Source organism: Dreissena polymorpha, chromosome 4, assembly GCF_020536995.1.
Source record: "Dreissena polymorpha isolate Duluth1 chromosome 4, UMN_Dpol_1.0, whole genome shotgun sequence".
NCBI lineage: Eukaryota > Metazoa > Mollusca > Bivalvia > Myida > Dreissenidae > Dreissena > Dreissena polymorpha.
The window spans coordinates 47,608,761-47,627,587 of record NC_068358.1 but is presented as its reverse complement, the minus strand read 5'-3'; the positions used below and the strand labels follow the sequence as shown (position 1 = coordinate 47,627,587).

At 35.8% G+C, this 18,827-nt stretch overlaps 1 protein-coding gene, 1 long non-coding RNA gene and 1 pseudogene across 2 annotated transcripts in view; 2 read left to right on the top strand and 1 right to left on the bottom strand.

The window, feature by feature from the left end:
• The window catches only part of LOC127880116 (T-complex protein 1 subunit gamma-like), a 38,766-nt gene extending 31,110 nt beyond the window's left edge, over positions 1–7,656 (bottom strand). Inside the window, exons 1-3 of the mRNA XM_052427348.1 lie at positions 7,566–7,656; positions 7,419–7,480; positions 138–251 (exon numbers count right to left, since the gene is read on the bottom strand). Coding sequence (XP_052283308.1) covers positions 138–251; positions 7,419–7,480; positions 7,566–7,593 — 204 coding nt within the window. The 5' untranslated portion in view covers positions 7,594–7,656. The remainder of the gene's footprint in view (positions 1–137; positions 252–7,418; positions 7,481–7,565) is intronic.
• A 4,584-nt stretch (positions 7,657–12,240) lies between these two features.
• Positions 12,241–13,883, top strand: LOC127879142 (uncharacterized). The gene is made up of 2 exons (XR_008048934.1): positions 12,241–12,597; positions 13,232–13,883. It is a non-coding gene; the product is annotated as an uncharacterized LOC127879142 (long non-coding RNA).
• Positions 13,884–14,115: 232 nt separating this feature from the next.
• On the top strand, positions 14,116–17,252 carry LOC127878411 (2'-5'-oligoadenylate synthase 1-like; annotated as a pseudogene).
• Positions 17,253–18,827: the final 1,575 nt, after the last annotated feature.

Sequence of the window (18,827 nt, the reverse complement as noted above, 5' to 3'; positions counted from 1 at the left end):
ACTGAACATCTCTTATGACAATACGGTCAATATCAACTATGCATGGCCCCATTACCAACCCTGGGGCGCCCCCCTGGGTCAAACATGCGGCGTGGGGATACACGTTGGCATCTGCCGCACAGTTTCTAGTTATATACCTCTCTCAGAATAGCATTGCCATCATTTGTCATAACAATGCCTCCCATCGGGTCCATGAGCATCTTCAGCATAGATCTTGGACCAAGACATGTTCGGATCACATCTGCAATCGCCTACAACAGAATGATAGAGGTAAAAACACAAAAACACTACACAAGCACAAACTTGATGTACAATAAAGACGAACAATCTGAACCAAACTGGATTTATGAATGTTTGATTATACAGAAAATTATAGTGGAGGTTAAATAAATTGGGGTCCAAGGCCAACTCGCAATATTAGATCCTGAAATAGTGGATCTGCAGTAAACATGTACTTCATCTGACATCACACAGCTTTGACCATTATCGGAATTTATCCTAATGAAATGTCACCCCGGAAGCATGATGAATGTAACCCCGGAACTAGAAATGGCGCGGCAGAGGCCGACGCGTATCCCCACGCCGAATGTTTGACCTAGGTGTGCCCCAGGGTTGGTAATGGGGCCATGCATAGCTGAGATTGACCGTATTGTCATAAGAGAAGTTCATCATCAATTAGAAGTGAATTGGTGTAGAAATGAAGAAGTTATAGTAAAAGGCAATTTTGGGTGGGTGTGACATATGTGGGCAGGGCGCCCCAGGGTTGGTAATGGGGCCATGCATAGTTGAGATTGACCGTATTGTCATAAGAGAGGTTCAGTATCAATTTGAAGTGAATCGGTGTAGAAATGAAGAAATTATAGTAAAAGGCAATTTTGGGTGGGTGTGGTCTATGTGGGCGGGGCGCCCCAGGGTTGGTAATGGGGCCATGCATAGTTGAGATTGACTGTATTGTCATAAGAGAAGTTCAATATCAATTTGAAGTGAATCGGTGTAGAAATGAAGAAATTATAGTAAAGGCAATTTTGGGTGGGTGTGGTCTATGTGGGCGGGGCCCCAGGGTTGGTTATGGGAACATGCATAGTTGAGATTGACCCTAATGTCATAAGAGAAGTTCAGTATCAATTTGAAGTGAATCCGTGTAGAAATGAAAAAATTATAGTAAATGGAATTTTTTGGTGGGTGTGGCCTATGTGGGCGGGCGCCCCAGGGTTGGGATTGGGGCCATGCATAGTTGAGATTGACCCTAATGTCATAACAAAAGTTCAGTATCAATTTGAAGTGAATCCGTGTAGAAATGAAAAAATTATAGTAAATGGAAATTTTTGGTGGGTGTGGCCTATGTGGGCGGGGCGCCCCAGGGTTGGGAATGGGGCCATGCATGGTTGAGATTGACCGTATTGTCATAGGTGAGGTCCAGTATCAATTTGAAGTGAATCGGTGTAGAAATAAAGAAGTAAATGTAAAATAACCTAAAAAAATGAGTGATAATTTCTGACGCGGCCCCACCCCAACCCCTATAACTTTTGACCCAGGGGTCAGATCAAAATTCCAAATAGTGCAGGGTCGCACATATGCTCATAGCTACCATGTGTGTAAATTTCAAGGTTCTAGTGCTTTTAGTGTAGGAGGAGATAGTGGCCAGGACGGACGGACAGACGGACGGACAGACGGACGGACAGACGGACGGACGGACGGCGGAGATCACCACAATATCCCCACCTTTTTTTCAAAAAGCGTGGGGATAACAAATGAATTGATTTTGAATACATTTTGCTTTCAGTTTTATATTTTGGTTAGTTTCCACGCACTTGATATTCATACATTCTTAATTCAAACAGATTTTGAGTAAGCATCAACATTGACTTGTTTATTTCCTGTCAGTCACCATTATCTATTCAGTAAAATAAAATCAGATAAGAACTCGTAACATAAGAACCCGCAACTAGTTTAAATGTAAGTAAGCCGTGGTATGGTGGCTGCAGCCCAAAAAATAAGTTATTTCACTATTTATCAGCTAAATTTGCATCTTGGTTTACAGATTAAAGACTGAAAATATTACTTCTTTAATTTTCTGCAGGATAACGTGCAGCACTACTTGGTCACAAACTTGGTCCCTAGTAACGCAGAATTCATATATTATTTCTACTATTTCAGGGTTCTGCTATAGTGGATGTGTTCCTTGAGATGCAAAGCACTAAGTCAAAGGCTTCTTTAATTAATTAAAACAAGACTATATTGCCAAGCAATAAAAGTCCCCTACCGGCTCTACCATTGTCAGAAAAACCACCATTGTCAGAATATTTTTTTTATTTGTCGCCAAAGCAACCGGAATTTTTGACGTAGGAACAAAATGAAATGACGTGCATAATGTCCATATTGCCATCTATCTATGTTCCAAGTTTAATGAAAAAATATTAAGAACTTTTAAAGTTATCGCAGGATCCAGAAAACCACCATTTTCAGCAGTATTTCTAGTCTATTTGTTGCCACAGCAACCAGAAATTTAGATGTAGGAACAAAATGAAATGACGTGCATAATGTCCATATTGCCATCTATCCATGCTCCAAGTTTCATGAAAAATATTAAGAACTTTTAAAGTTATCGCAGGATCCAAAAAACCACCATTTTCAGCAGTATTTCTAGTCTATTTGTTGCCATAGCAACCGGAATTCTTGACGTAGGAACAAAATGAAATGACGTGCATAATGTCCATATTTCCATCAGTCCATATTTTAAGTTGCATGAAAAAATATGAAGAACTTTGAAAGTTATCGCAGGATCCAGAAAAAACACCATTTTCAGCAGTATTTCTAGTCTATTTGTTGCAATAGCAACCAGAATTCTTGGCGTAGGAACAAAATTAAATGACGTGCATAATGTCCATATTGCCATCTGTCCATGTTTCAAGTTGCATGAAAAAATATAAAGAACTTTGAAAGTTATCGCAGGATCCAGAAAACGGCCATTTTCAGCAGTATTTCTAGTCTATTTGTTGCCATAGCAACCGGAATTCTTGACGTAGGAACAAAATGAAATGACGTGCATAATGTCCATATTGCCATCTATCCATATTTCAAGTTTCATGAAAAAATATTAAGAACTTTTAAAGAAATCACAGGATCCAGAAAAAAAACACCATTTTCAGCAGTATTTCTAGTCTATTTGTTGGCATAGCAACCAGCATTTTAGACGTATGAACAAAAGGAAATGACGTGCATAATGTCCATATTGCCATCTATCCATGTTTTAAGTTTCATGAAAAAATATTTAGAACTTTTTAAGTTATTGCAGGATCCAGAAAAAACACCATTTTCAGCAGTACAGTACACTCCAAGCGTTTTCCCCAATTTCCCTCCATACTCCGCGGTGATTGACCTGGAGGGAGATTAAGAAAATCCCGCCAGATGCGGCATTTGCATGATTTTGGACGCGGCGGTTAACGATCGGCAAAACTGATAAGCCGACGCAGCGGCCCTCGGCGTTGGCAACGCGGGAGAAACTCCGCGTTTTACGAGATAACGATCAATTTAATTTTGTTTGACTTCCTGATTTTCAAATAAAATTATATTTATTACAAGTACATACATGTACATGTAGTATAATATTTACAATTAAAAAAAAACAACCAAGATAGATCAATCCCGACGTGTTTGTACAGGGATTTAAATAGACGCAGAATCCTGCGTTTTGACGCGAGCAAATTAAAAACGATTGCTTTTGACGCAACCCTTTTTTCTGCCGTGCGTCATTTTGACGCATAGAAAATTTGACCCATGCGTCAGTCAGTTAGCATCTTGAGTTCCATGGTAATAAATCCCGTTGTGCTCCTAATTGACATTAATGTTTCAGTATTTAAAACTCGGTCTATAATCGAAGGAATACCCTGGTCGTTGTTTATCTTATCTCATCTCTTCCAATACACATGTCACCGTCAAAATAGTGCGTGCGTAATTAGCAGCAGTGATTACGTGATAATTGATTGACAATCCAATAATTGCAGGGTTTTTGCAGACTTTGCAGATGGCACGGTTAAAGAAAGTCGGCAAAAATAATTAAAGAAAAAACAAAATTGATCTAAGGTCCATTTATTACGTAGATCCACTAGTAAGTCAAGCGAGTTTTGTCAGTTTGTAAATCCACCGATCATTACGAGTAACACCCATCTTATATAAACTGGAATCACAGTGCATTTGTTATACTAACAAGTCATAATACTACACATAAACATTGAGAAAACACATTTCCTTGATTAGATATAAATTATCCGAGTAGAATTAAATTGCTGCGTCATGACCTTCGACATGGTAAATGCCTAACGTATTGTAAATTAACATTCAACCCGCGTTCAATTCAAAGCTGGCGATTCAACAACAACAGATTCAATTTACGAGTAATGGTTATTCAATAATGGAGAAAGCATTTACTGGATTTAACAAACATTTGATTAGGTTTTTTAAACCAGATAACAACAAGGAAAATTTGGATTATTAAAGTTAAACTTCTACAGGTAAGGCATTCTTAAGTGTACATATTTCGGACATGAATAGTATTCGGATAAACAGTAATAGATATACTAGATGGTGACGGTCCATGCAGTTTGATTGTATTTTGTTACAAAAGCTATGATAGGGATGATGATAATATACATGTAATGATGATAAATATAATGTATATTTAATATATGATGAAAAGGTGCTACCGGTACATATCTTAAATTACTTAAATGTGTTAAAAGACTTAAATGTGTTATGATGAAGTAGATTTTAATGAGCATTTATTGCTTTTACATATAAACATAGTATAGTGATAGAAATAATAAAAGTTGTGAAAGGAACATGTTTTGTTTTTGAAAAACTTAGTCTGTATTGTTCGCACCAATTATTTATATTTTGTCATTATCTGTGTGTACCAATTCATTAAAATATGTTGTGTTATGTTTCATGGTATTGTTATTTCATAATTGAAGCAGTATAACTTTTAAAGATATTGTGTTACTCTTAGAGCATCTTTTTATCTAAAAAAAATGAATAATACAGACAAAAACATAATTAACGTGCTTCAAAATTGACCCCAGCATTTTTCAATTTGACTCCTCAAAATTTCAATCCAGGGGTCATTGACTCCTGGTTTCTAAAATCTATTGAAATCCCTGGTTGTAGAAGTAGTTGTTGTTGTATAGAAAACTTGTTGATTTACGACAAACAAAACGTCGTCTTTTCACTAATACTTACCAATTAATATAAACACAGTTTGCAACATTGTTTTTATTTTGATAATTTAATCCAAAGTTTTCATGTTAGCAGGTGATTTTCTATACTGAACATGTAAACGAATGACCAAGGACCCTAAAAATCTCGCAAATCTGTGTGAATTGACAGTTTGACGTAATCAAAGAAAAGCCGCTTCTTGTCTAAAGGCATAACTTACTCAAGTAAACACGTTCAACGATGCATATGGAATGGTTTTAATTGTCGGAACAAAGTCAATTCTCTGCTCGCTAATGCATTTATTTTCTCTTTGAAGTTACGTTATTCCATTGATTACTAAAAGAAGGTGGTAACTATTGAGTTGATAGTTGCATTTAATATTCACAGTTGTATTCTTGTTGCATCGACATTCAAAACAATGTTTACCAGTAATTATGGACCAAATCGGCAGAGTGACATTCACACATGTTAATCCCTTTTGTCAAAACACCGCAGACAGCAGTCTACACAATAGATCAGTAGACAAGCTTTGCGTGTTTTCATAACGTCAAACACTTAAAATCCAGTTCCGCCCAGATGTCTTCTTTAATCAGTTTACAGTACAACTACTGTTAAAATAATTACTCTACTAAAATACCGTAACGATAAAGATTTGGCGTGTATGATTTGAAATTATTTTGGAGGAAATATCAACTTATTCGCGATATAATTTTGTTAAAAAAATACCAAAGAAACTTTTAACCGAAATCAACAAAATTCAATGTTCTCTGCGCTATAAAGTTTGTATAAAAAAAATCAATACACGCACGCTTTGCAGGAGTATACCTTGTACATTGCAGCATAATTTTCGCGCGCTTTTGTTGGGAAATATACATGATGACTGTATATTGGAAACATTTGTAAACGTCGTGTTTACATTAAAAATCGTAGTGTGTTTCGGATTACTAATTATTATTCTCATTTGGAAATTTTACGGAACATTTATTCTTGTCTAATATGTGTTATGATTTAAATATTAATTTGTCATATGTCTTATATTCATTCATTATTGTAGACGTACCTGTGAATTAAAAAACATAATTTTTATACGTATTAATTTTCTATACAATTATCTTTTTTATACATGTACTACAGTATTTAAACAATTTATTATAACAATGTTTTTATTTTTTGGCATGCCCAGTAGCACACTGCTAACGCGGCATTGCGCTGATAAGAACGGAAATTGTCTGCATTTACCGACTAGGCTAAAGTAATACACGCCGTGGGAATTAGCGAGCGCGGCGTAACGCCGAGTGTTTTATCAAGTTCACCTCGCTCTCTCAACGCCGCGTGAACACTCGCTAGCAGAAAAAAAATGCGGAGGGAGCGCGTTTTTTTGGGAAAACGCGTGGAGTGTACTGTATTTCTAGTGTATTTGTTGCAATAGCAACCAGAATTTTTCACGGAACAAAATGAAATGACGTGCATAATGTCCATATTGCCATCTATCCATATTTCAAGTTTCATGAAAAAATGTTAAGAACTTTAAAAGTAATCGCAGGATCCAGAAAAGTGTGACAAACAGACGGAGACAAGACCATAAGTCCCCTCCGGTGAAACCGGTAGCGGACTAATAAGCACACACAGTCTCGGCCAAACATGGCCAGACCGACGGACAAGTCCTGTATAATTGTGTAATCCAGCCTGTGGGTCTTATTTACAAGACCGATTGTTTTGTTATTTTTTTAGAATTAGTTTGATGGTTTGTTGATGTTTGTTTTTTATCATCTGTTTGTTTTGAGTATTTATCAACAACACGCACATTTATATCAATGGTAAAAGGTATTGTGTTTGTTGCGATGTTTAAGGTTGATTAAATTTGATTGGAGAAACTTGAAACTTAAATTATTGACATCGAATTTTGTTTTATCAGGAAGAACTATGAGCTGTACGCTGTAAAAGCACAAAGCATTCAAGAAGAACTTTACAAAAGACCTGCTAAGTACTGTCCTTTACAAATTTGACAAGTTCGGATTTGACTCAATGACTTCTCACAGCAAAGCTTTGGGTATGTTTAACATTAAAAATTATACCAACATTGAAAGGTGTGAAATTATAAGTTTTTTAGTCTTTATTTTTATTTAATTACGGTAATTCGGTTAATTATCGACATCGAACATTCCGGAATAAACAACATGGCGACCGCCATGCAAAACATGTCCTACCTTGCCAGCATTTATGTTGCCGAACTGGACTTTCTTTCCAGACTCCCGCTTGGTATTCTGGTCTGAAACAAGAGATAAATACTTTAAAAATGTCATTCCTTATAAATTTAGCGTACTTATTAAAAGCAAACACCGGATTTTACTTACTCAAAACGATGATCGGTTGGCCGTACATGCTTGCTTATTTACGGTGTTACAATTTAAATCTGTTATAAAGGTTGCTTTTGTGGGTTGGAGGCTACAACGCACTAAATACTGTTTTAACTAAATCAGCCATACAATATATGATGCAAAAGACATTTAAAACACGTTTGACTACAGCCCGTTTTTGCTATCTATTGATTCTAGTTTTCCGCTCTACGATTTAAGTGCTTTAATACAGATACTTACAGATATGTTTTGTACTATATATAAATGGCTTACCTCTGACTAACCTTTAAGTATGACTTTCATACATAGTAATTTAAATCTTAATTGAGTTCAAATCTAAATGCAAACAAAGACCTATAAAATACAGGTATTATACGTTTTTGAAGCAAATGACGCATTTTTACTGCTTTTAACTCTGCATCTTACAAACCAACGACTCTCATACCGACTAACGCGACGGCATGTATAACGATACTATACACAATATAATGATAATTTGTTTTAAATCGCATACATAATCGCTAGACCGAAGTTAAACCAGATTACGATTTAAAACTTTCAATTACAATTTGCAAACTCACTTGTACGAAAAACAATTTAATATTATATGCAAGAAACCCATATACATTTTTTATAGGTCATACCATATATCCAAATTTATGTTGTTAATGCTGGAAATGTCAATGACTGCAATTAAAGCGTGATATCATATTCATATGGAGAACAATTTTCAAGTTTTTTACCATTATATTGTGATATTCGTTGATTCAAACCCATGCTTTGCATAAGTTTAGCTGTACTTGAAACCTTAATCAAATTGCAATATGCTCATATATTATATGTATCCTGTTTTTTTATTTATTATTATCACCACGGGCTAAACTTTTGTGTTTATTTTCTGTTTCAAAGAAGTGTTATTATGATTGTTGAAAATATTTATTTGGACATAATTATACCGAGGCCCGAAAATACTTATAGAATCTACAAAGGCAACAATCGATTGGAATGGAAAAGTACCATTGAAGTCCTTTTTTAACAGTTTTGTGTTGCATTAAAATACGCAAGATATGTATTAAAAAGATGCAAATAAATTAAACAAATATTAAAAACTATTATTCTTATATCATACTTATCCTCGAAGTTATATAAAGCATTATACAAATGGTATTATTATAATTACAAATAATGTATGTATCGCCAAAGGCCTGATTGGTCATTGTCGGATCGGGTACTTAGTATACTTAAATGTACCCCGGGTACAGAAGATATACTAACACTTAACCGGCAAATTTATACTGTACCCGAGCTTTATTCCCCCCACCCACCCCCAAAATCCGATGTCGTAGAACGCGCTAACGAATACAAAACAAAATTATCTTTGAAAAAAAATCTTTGAACATGATTTTTTAAGAAGGAGTTTCGACAATATAAAGAATAATAATAACAAAATCACAGAATATTGATATAAATATGAACATGATTAATTCGAAAAGATTAGCCGACAACGACTAATTTAGCATTAGAATTCCCGGGTGCGTTTCAGTATATTTTCCGTACACGGGGTACATTTAAATATAGTTTAGAGTACCCGGGGTACATTTAAGTTGTACTCGAGCAGACAATGACCAATCGAGCTCCACTAAGCTAAAGCAATAAAAATAATTTTCGACGTATCTCAAAACGTCACAATTAATTCCACTATAATTTACTCATAACAAATATGTACAGATTGAATAACATTTACTAAATTAGTTTAGTTTAATTTATTTCCCAAAAGTAAGCAGGCGGCTATACAGTTTTTAGAGGGTGTGGAATATTAAACCATTGCGAATCGTTCAAAAACACAACCAACTGCACATACCATTTAAAAACGCAAAATGGACAGATACTGGTACTTGCATTAACAACTAAAACATGCATGTCAAATTCTCTTAAATACCAACGTGAACACGTGATGAGATCGGCTGAACAAGATGGCTGGAGGTTATGCCGAAATTTCACCTACATTTGCCCGATTAAAAATCGGCCTCTATTGCTTCTACTAAACTTTTATCACCGTTTATGAGCTTAAATTTTGCTACCCAACAATCATTACTGTAATATCTGATTTTCATTCAAACATTATTATGTTATTTATAATAATACTTTTTCTTGTTGTTTTAACAGTTTTAAAATTATCAACAAAATCAAATGTCGCATTTATATATAAACGCATAATACACATGTATGTGATTTCACAAGTTACAGGGAAACTAAAGACGGCATGTGTACATTTTCAGTTAATCTTGTGTTGTTTTAATTTTCAATATGTCCTGACAGCTTAGGTATTACATTCTGATCATAAACTAATACAGGGCTTATGCGTTTGGTGTATTTTTGTCTGGCTGCAATGTCATTGTGAATGATGCAATGAACAATCACAAGCAAAGGTGATGTCGGGCCGATTTCGGACAGATATCGGGCCAATATGAAACAATATCTCCTTCTCTCTTGACATATGACCGTTATATTCGAATGCATTTTCAAATAGCTTTTAAATAACTTCATAGTTATGAAATAACGTGTCATAATTGGAATATAATGCCCCAAATCATTTTTTTTTCTTAAACAAATATATACTTTCAGAGTCAGGACGATATCTTCCCATAACCAGCTTAATATCAGGCAATGCAATCATCTAAACTAAGGTAGGCCCGATATAACTATGTTTGTCGAGGACGGAAATATAATGACAAATCCATCCTTGAAGTTTGGAAAATAAATACAAACGCACCTCTGTGCTATTTTCTCCAAGTCTCATCAACAAATATAATTGATATATGCATTTTTTTATACAGATTTCGTAAGCAAAATAGAAAAATACAATTTTATTAACCAACGACTAGGGATTTGCGTTAGATTGATGGGAATTCAAAATAGCGAAATGTTTTCTTCGTGCTTTTTATGTCCTTTTTTTTATTTTGAGCGAATACATGAATTGGCGAAAAGACTTAAACGTAACGTTGTTGATACATCATTGATTTGATACCCAACATAACATTTTGGAATAGCCGTATCGCTCACTGTGTGATATACCTATTACTTTTTTGTGTGAGTCACAATAAACTTCTGATACTAATATTTTACTGTTTTCACCAGAATGAAGTTTTCGTATCCGATTCAGACAGCTTTTTAACGCCATTTGTTATTTTATGTTTAATTACACAAAAATAACATAAAAAGAAGGAATGTGCACAGAATTGTCTCTATAACAATCATCGTCATCGTCATCATCATCATCATCATCATCATCATCATCATCATCATCATCATCATCATCATCATAATCATCATCTTCATCATCATCATCATGATGATGATCATCATCATCATTATCATCATCATCATCATCATCATCATCATCATCATCATCATCATCATCATCATTAATCCCTTGACCGGTTTTGCCGTTGGGGAGAAATGAGGGACGACGATACAGAAATCCTTCTCCAGTCAGGTTTGTTGTATGCTGCTGAGAGTCATTCATCTATGGGAAGAGATGTCCTTTAAGCGTCCGGGTCTCGCAGCCGTAGAGTAGGATGGAAAATACGAGGGACTTTAGAGCCTGTATTTTTTAGGGGAAGCTGATCGAACAGCTTGTCCAAAACCTGCTCAATCTGGCCATCGCTGCCGTCGTCATGGCAATTCTTATTCGGACCTCAGCGGTACTGGTACCATCCTTGTACAGGGTTGCGCCCAAGTACTTGAAGCTGGTCACTTCTTCTAGCTTCTCGCCGTTCATGGTGATGTCTGTGTTGGTGTTGGTCGTGCTTTTCACCATGATCTTCGACTTTTCCGTGCTGACCTCCATCCCGTATACTCTTGCTCTTTTATAGAGTCTGTTGGTGGGATCTTGAAGTTCTCTGCTGGTGCCACCCATGAGGTCATTATCATCAGCGCAACTCAAGTTGGATATTGGTCTTCCACATATGGAGATAGAAGTGTGGTGGTCACGAAGAGTCTCGTGCATTATCTTCTCATGGAAAAGGTTGAAAAGGACGGGAGAGAGCAGACATCCCTGACGGACGCCCGCTGATGTCCTGAAGAAGTACTGCACTGGCAGCGTTTCATTGAGTTCTTGAATGACTTGTAACAGTACTTCGTCAATGTTAAATCCTCTCATAACATGTCATAGATCATCATGCCACACGAGATCGAAAGCTTTCTTTAAGTCAACGAAGTTGTGGAAGATGTCACGTTGATGTACAATAAACAATAAAGGGTAAAATAATAAAATAATATTAGCGCGATTGAAACAAGTACAACCTTTGCAAATTTTAGGCACCGTTTCCACTCCTCACCCTTTTAAATTCACCTATGATATTAAAATATTGATTTTGTACGCATAACAGAGTTGTTGTAGGTTTGCATTAGAAAAATCATAACATTTCGTAATGTTTTTTTTACCCAATATCGATCCAGAGTTATCTTAATCAGTTAAACTGGAAAACACCTTATCACCCCCTGTACGTCGATAATCCAAACTTAGTTGGATAATTCAAACTGAAGAAAACAATGGCGGACGAAAATGAAACTGAAACTGAAAGGTAGGTGATTATTTTATCATTTCTTCTGATTAAGTAACTATAAGGACGTAATTGTTCTACACATGTGATAATGAATGTCTGACACACACATGCGTTTTGAGTTTTGCAATGATTAAATAGTTTTCTAGTATAAAACGATACATTTGTCTTCGGAAATTGCTAATTTTCATGAAATGCGACCTATGTGTTGAATTATTTACACGTTAATTGACAAAAGAGCGAACGAAACTGTAACAGAGTCATGCCAAATTATATCATGAATGTCCAATAAAAGTTTACTTTTAACACCTAGTGTGTTCTGTGTTAAAATCATGTGTTTGCAGGACGGGTATGAAAGTTTATGGATAAATCCAAACCGATATGAAAATTTCTGTGGATAATAACCAAACTCATAATGGATAATTCACAAACTGCGATGTATTGAGCATGTTTTCCAAAGACAGGTTGGATATTAATCTTTGAAAATAACTATTTATAACCCAAAACAGTATAGCATTTTACTTTCCGAAATATATTTACACATTGAAAAGAACATATTAAATTATTTCTCAATACACAGACATAGATATTAAAAATCTTCTGTAAATTATGTATTTTAATAACAATAAAACGTTTTCCCCGTGACCCTTTTCGCCGGCGCGGCAAAGTGAATTGTACAGTACCCCGCTATGCGCATGCTCACTGACGATAAACAACTTTTAACGGGATTTTAGCATAGAAAGCTTGCGACTGCTTTATGGAATGACTTCGAACCCTATTTAAACCTTGGTGGGAATAATATTTGTGGACTTTTAACTATTTTTTCCCCGATTTCATCAATTACGTATTATTCCTTCCGATTTAATTTTAATAAAATTTGGACTTTTTGCAATTTTGAAATTTTGATATTTCATTATATAGGGAAATACCGTCGATTCGCTCCTTTAAACTGGTGGCAAATATTTTAGTGGGGCTTGGGCACATAGTATTGGCTTTATTTCGCTACGTGGTAGGACCAGACTGATAGAGGCATTCGTATGAAAATGCTTATTTATTTTCAACATTTGAATACAGTTTTATGAAATATACATTTTTCAGTACAGCTCCTTTGGCGGAAATGGAGATTGATCGTCATGACGAGGAATTTGAGTTGTCATTTCATGACGAAGAAGATAACATCGGTGATGAAATACCTGTGCTTGAAGGTTCATTCGTTGAAGTAGATGGCGAAGGTGAAATGACTCAAAGTACTTCGGCATATGCATGTTTAAAATGCAAAATAACATATAAACACGAAAAAAAATCTAAAAACCCACTTGAAGGTACATTCTGAAACTTCAGTGAAATGTTTGAAATGCTCACGTCCGTATGGAAGTGGCCAACAATTAGAAAGACACATGCTTAAGTTTTCAATGTCATTTTCAATAGTGAGTTGCTTATGTTGTTCATCTATGTTTTGTGGACTAATGTCAGCATATATTTTTGTCCGATAAAGTAATTTGCCGGTTGTTTCATCTAACGTAAGTTCTCTAATTTTTAATTTTTCTACGTAATGGTTAGTTGTGTTATGTATAAGTATTTCTTTCAGGCATTTAAAGGCCTCTGTACAATGATAACATCTGTAGTTTTCCATTTTTCCTGTTTGACCTGAAAAGAAAACAGAATCATTTTTTTGTTATGATGATTGTTTAACAATGTGCTAAAATGCTTTTGTTGTCAGCAATTAAATAAATCTCGAAATATTTTACAAGAGTATTCATTTTAAATAGATCTTTACATAAAGACATCTTGCAGTTTGGTCATTATCCATCGACTTTCTAATGTTAGTTTGCAATTATCCATACACTAGTTTGGTCATTATCCAATTTGTACATTCTTGTCCCAAACAAATACAAATATTTTGCGTTTTCGAGCATTTACGCCAATAAAATTTTGAAATCGACAAGACGGAAAATATAGCGGATTTCTGTTAACCATACCATATAAAATAGAAGCCCATAGCTTAATCTTCCTGCGCTGAAAATTTTGCGACGAAGTTAAGTTGAAATGGACATCTACAGTATCGGTGATGAGAGGACCCTGAATGAGTTCATCGAAGACACAGTGAAACCGGACACGGAGACTCTACAGAGAAATAATGCGATGTTGGACCCGCTTGTTCATTTTCTTCAGAACAATGTGCCACAGCGGCTTCGACCGAGACGTGTTATACAAGTATTAATTATGGTTTAGTTTTATGAAGTTCAATTATTATATCGACGATTAAAAAAATTCATAGTGTCGTGTAGTGTAACAAATCAGAAAGTAACACCGTGTTGTTAAAAGTAGAGTAATGGAGAAGTCCATAGCGTAAGTTCAAAGCGACATGACTACCTTGGTATAGACAAAGGAGGGTTGCGAAACATGCATGCGTAAAATCGCAGTGTCGTAATGTAGCACAACTTTAAGAAAGAGTGTGATGCAGTGTATAATTTGCGCAGCTCAGCACTTGCAGATTTACATAGTAGACTAAATTTTCTACTGATAACTGGTATATGTATAATTATTATTTAACATTTTCAATGCGTGATATATTATTTGCTGTAACTATGGACATTCTATTCTGTGGATATATTAAAACAGTAAGTTAGCCGACACCATCTTTGTAATTTTTACTGTTTATTGAGTTTTACGTGAATTAGTATAAAAGTCTTCATAATTGATATTGAAACACACATTTTCAGGTTGGGTCATTCGGTAAAGGGACAGCGGTCCGCTGAAAAACCGACATCGACTTGGTTCTTATGCTAGCCGAGTACAACAGCATGGGCGATTACAGGCGGGATTCAATAGCGTTGCTGCATGAGCTGAAAACATATCTGACGATGTATGGAGAGGCTGAGCTAGAGAGGGTCACCAAGTACGGTGTAATGGTCAAGCTTACAAATGGCAACTTCTCGCATTCAGTTGATGTGATTCTGGGCATTGACTTACTCGATAGAGGTATACAAAAATAACCCTTCGTACTTAAAATGTGCTTGAACTATAATTTAGATTTAAAGTTTCAAATAAGCTGCCGTTGTTTGTTTGTTTCTTCGTTTGTTTATTCATGTGTCGTTTGTATGTTTTGTATATAGTTTGTTGCTGTTTTGACAGTATTACATTGATATCAAGGCGTGCGGTCTCATGTTTACAACAGTCAAGCTTACCCGAATCAAACGGTGATTAAGTAAACTGAATACGCGACTACGCATACTTTTTCTATTAGCTGACAAAAGCCCAGGTGAAGAATGGCTGAGTTAATTGAGCCACGTTCTGCGAAAATTGGACTTAATGCATGTGTATACTGTCATCCAAGATCAGCCTATGGAGTTTGCACGTGCTGATCAGGAACAAACCTTTGCACCTAAAGTGGATTTTCGTTTAGAAGAGACTTAATCTAAACGAAAAAATCCATAAAAGCGGAAAGTGTCGTCCCTAATTACCGGTAACATGTGCGGACTGCACACGCCTATCTGGGATGAAATTTTACGCATATGCTTTAAGACCAGTTTTAACAGAACGAGACTCAGTGTTGAAACCAATCACCGAACAAGTTGTGTGGTCGAGCTGGGATTCTGTCTTACGACTTCCTGATTGTCAGAGTCAAGCGTTTTACCAACTGCAAGAGCTAGCGGGGCTACTTGTACCACATCGCAGTTTATGATATCAATCGTGATCATTACAGGCATGGCCCCGGACCAAGTGTTAGACCAGATGCAAGGCCCAGAGGTGGACAAGCATTTGTATTCAGTGACCTTAGCGCCATTGCAGGTCGAGGTCATACAGGCACTGCCTACGAAGGTCAAGGACTTAATTAGAATCATCAAATACTGGGAAGATGTCAAAATGAAGGTGTGAATGCCTAACACCGTTTTACTTCATATATCTTATTTAAATCGACTGTCAAATAAGGATAGAATTAATGTGTGTGAATATGGGATAAAAAAGGACACCTCGAGCATTTCAATAAACCGACAACTTATTAAAGACCAAGTGTAAGACTCTAACACATACCATTTTATGAGGTGCACGCGCGTGTGCACACATTGTATCAGTATCAATATCATTTCAGGCGGTTAGATTCAGGCCTAGCTTCTTCGCCATGGAGCTGATAGTGATGCATGCATGGAACAACGCCGGAAGTCCCGAAACAAACTTCAGTATGGTCCGCGCGCTACACGCCGTGTTGACTTCACTTGTAAACCATCGCCAGTTCAATGCCACATTTCCGAGCCAGATGAAATACTCCCCAGCCAAGCTGCAAGAATGTTTACAACAAAGGTATTCATAAATAAGATCGAAAAAATATGAAAGCTTTATAAAAGTAAATCGCAATTGTGTTGTGGATATAGTGTCAGCCTTTCGACCGCAATGTCTGTGGATCGATTTTAACTTTGGCACCGTTCTAAAGGTTATTCCAAAGACGCAAATTACTGGTTTTTGCCAAGCCAAAGCCTCGAGACTGTATGTGTGTGTCCCTTAAACCAAAAGCGTTCAATGCAGTTGTACTTAAATTAATCAGTTTTAACTAAGTATCATCTATATTCTGGTAGTTTGAAATGCGGTATATCTCACTGAAATCAAACCAATGGGACATAATGATAATATGATATTGCTGTTGGTTAAAGTGTAAATGTCCACAGCTCTTTCCTTTTAATATGTCTGGAATTGTTGCTATATACATATATATATATATTATTTTATTTTTATTCTATTTTTTTATTTATTTATTTATAATTACGCTTATATTGAAAGTTATTACTTAAAAAAAACCATTCATCAAAATTACAGGAGCCCTCCGTTTATAATAGACCCGACGAACCCCTACAAAGACGTTTACCACGTTTTGTCCGACATGGCCTGGGACTGGGACGACGTTGCCACGGAGGCGAGCACGTGGCTGCGACTTCCGTTGTTTCGCGGCGTCACTGGCACACACTCAAGGTGGCAATAGGGACCTCTCGGCCCATCAGAGCAGAGATATGACTGGATTCGAGAAGAGCCCGTATCAAATCCCCGCCGCCAATACATACAACGCGTGATGATGATTGATACAACTATAAAAAATTGCTAAAGTTTGTGATTCTTAAAAACCATTATTTTCTATCGACAATAACATTTTGAATTGTTATTTCATAATTAAAATTCTCAGGTTTGCAGATAAATGCACTGATTGTTGAGTTTGAAACAGTAACAAACCAATAATCTCTCCATATCACGAATGATTTAACTTGCGAATGCAGTATCTATCGTAAACCCATTTGACATTTAGCTGACTAATGAACCCGCTTTTATCCTTAAAAGCGGATTTTTTTTTGGAATATGTTTTTTATGAAAGTTTCAGACCTAAGTCTTCGTTTGAGGCTTGGACATTAATTGCGGTTAATTATTTAAAGGTTAATGGCGTATTTCTATTTACCTTTAATCAGACGATAGGTTACACACAAAACCAGAAAGATAAGAATAACTTGTTCCATCTATATTTTCTCATGTATACATGCGCAGCGATTTCAAAATAATTTGGCATAAACGTTACCTTATTCACCGTATATAAAAATGGCATTTGAAGCTTCTTTGAGCTTTATTTTCTTTATTTACAAAAAAAGAGTTATTCCGGTATGTGGAATCGTAATGAGTTCAATTCCAGGATATTAATATGGGCCGAAAACAGTGATGTTGTTTTGTTTTCACCAGGCCTAATATTTTTTTACAAACAAAATGTTGATGATAGCCTTAAGCTCTCTGGCAGTACATTGCTCAATTAATTTTGCTGTAATTTTCAATTAATTTGATTGCTAATATAAAATCAGTTAAAAACGCGTTTCTTAAATAAAATCTTTATATAGACAAAAAACGAAAACACATTTTCGCATTAAACAAAATTACATCAATGATATATTTAAGGGGGTATGTAATACATGTGTAGTTCAAAATTGATTTCAAAATCGCGTGAGTGCGACTCGCAAAAGAATATTGTTGATTCTTCTTAGATCTACTATAGACATGCGCTCCAGTAAAATGAATACGGTCAAATACACGGTAGGTCAAAAAAGAAGTCTTGGTATGTTACTTCCCAGTGGGCAGCCAACGTTGCTGCAACGTTGTATTTAGGTTGCATTCGAACGTTGCAGTTTGGTTGTACCAATGGTCTATATGAAAGTTTTCCCGACGTTTTTTCCCAACGTTGCTGCGACGTTTTTTCCCAACGTTGCTGCAACGTTGTATTTAGGTCGCATTAAAACGCAGTATTTTTAAATTCTATTTTTTAAATAATATAAAACAAATATTTACTGCCAACCGCTCTTTCGATTGTATCGGCAGTTATGGACATTTGCGTGTCTTTGAAAGAACCATTAGTTGATGTCTATATAGAGGAGTTAATGAAACGCTCCCCGAGTGGGAAACGAACCCACCAACTCCCAATCTCTAGGCGAACACCTCATCCACTACACAACGGCGACAATTGAAATTTTCAGACAAAAATGTTGACTATTACTTTTTTATTGAAACTTTGAAACTAGATTCTACCATTTGAATGCATAACACAACTTAAACAAAATATTTTATCCGGCGATTTTGAGTTAAAGTTCATCTTAAGCATGTTTAAGTTTAAGCAACTGATCTGTAAAATTAAAAAAATTTTTTACAAGAAATCATATTTTCATTGATGCTA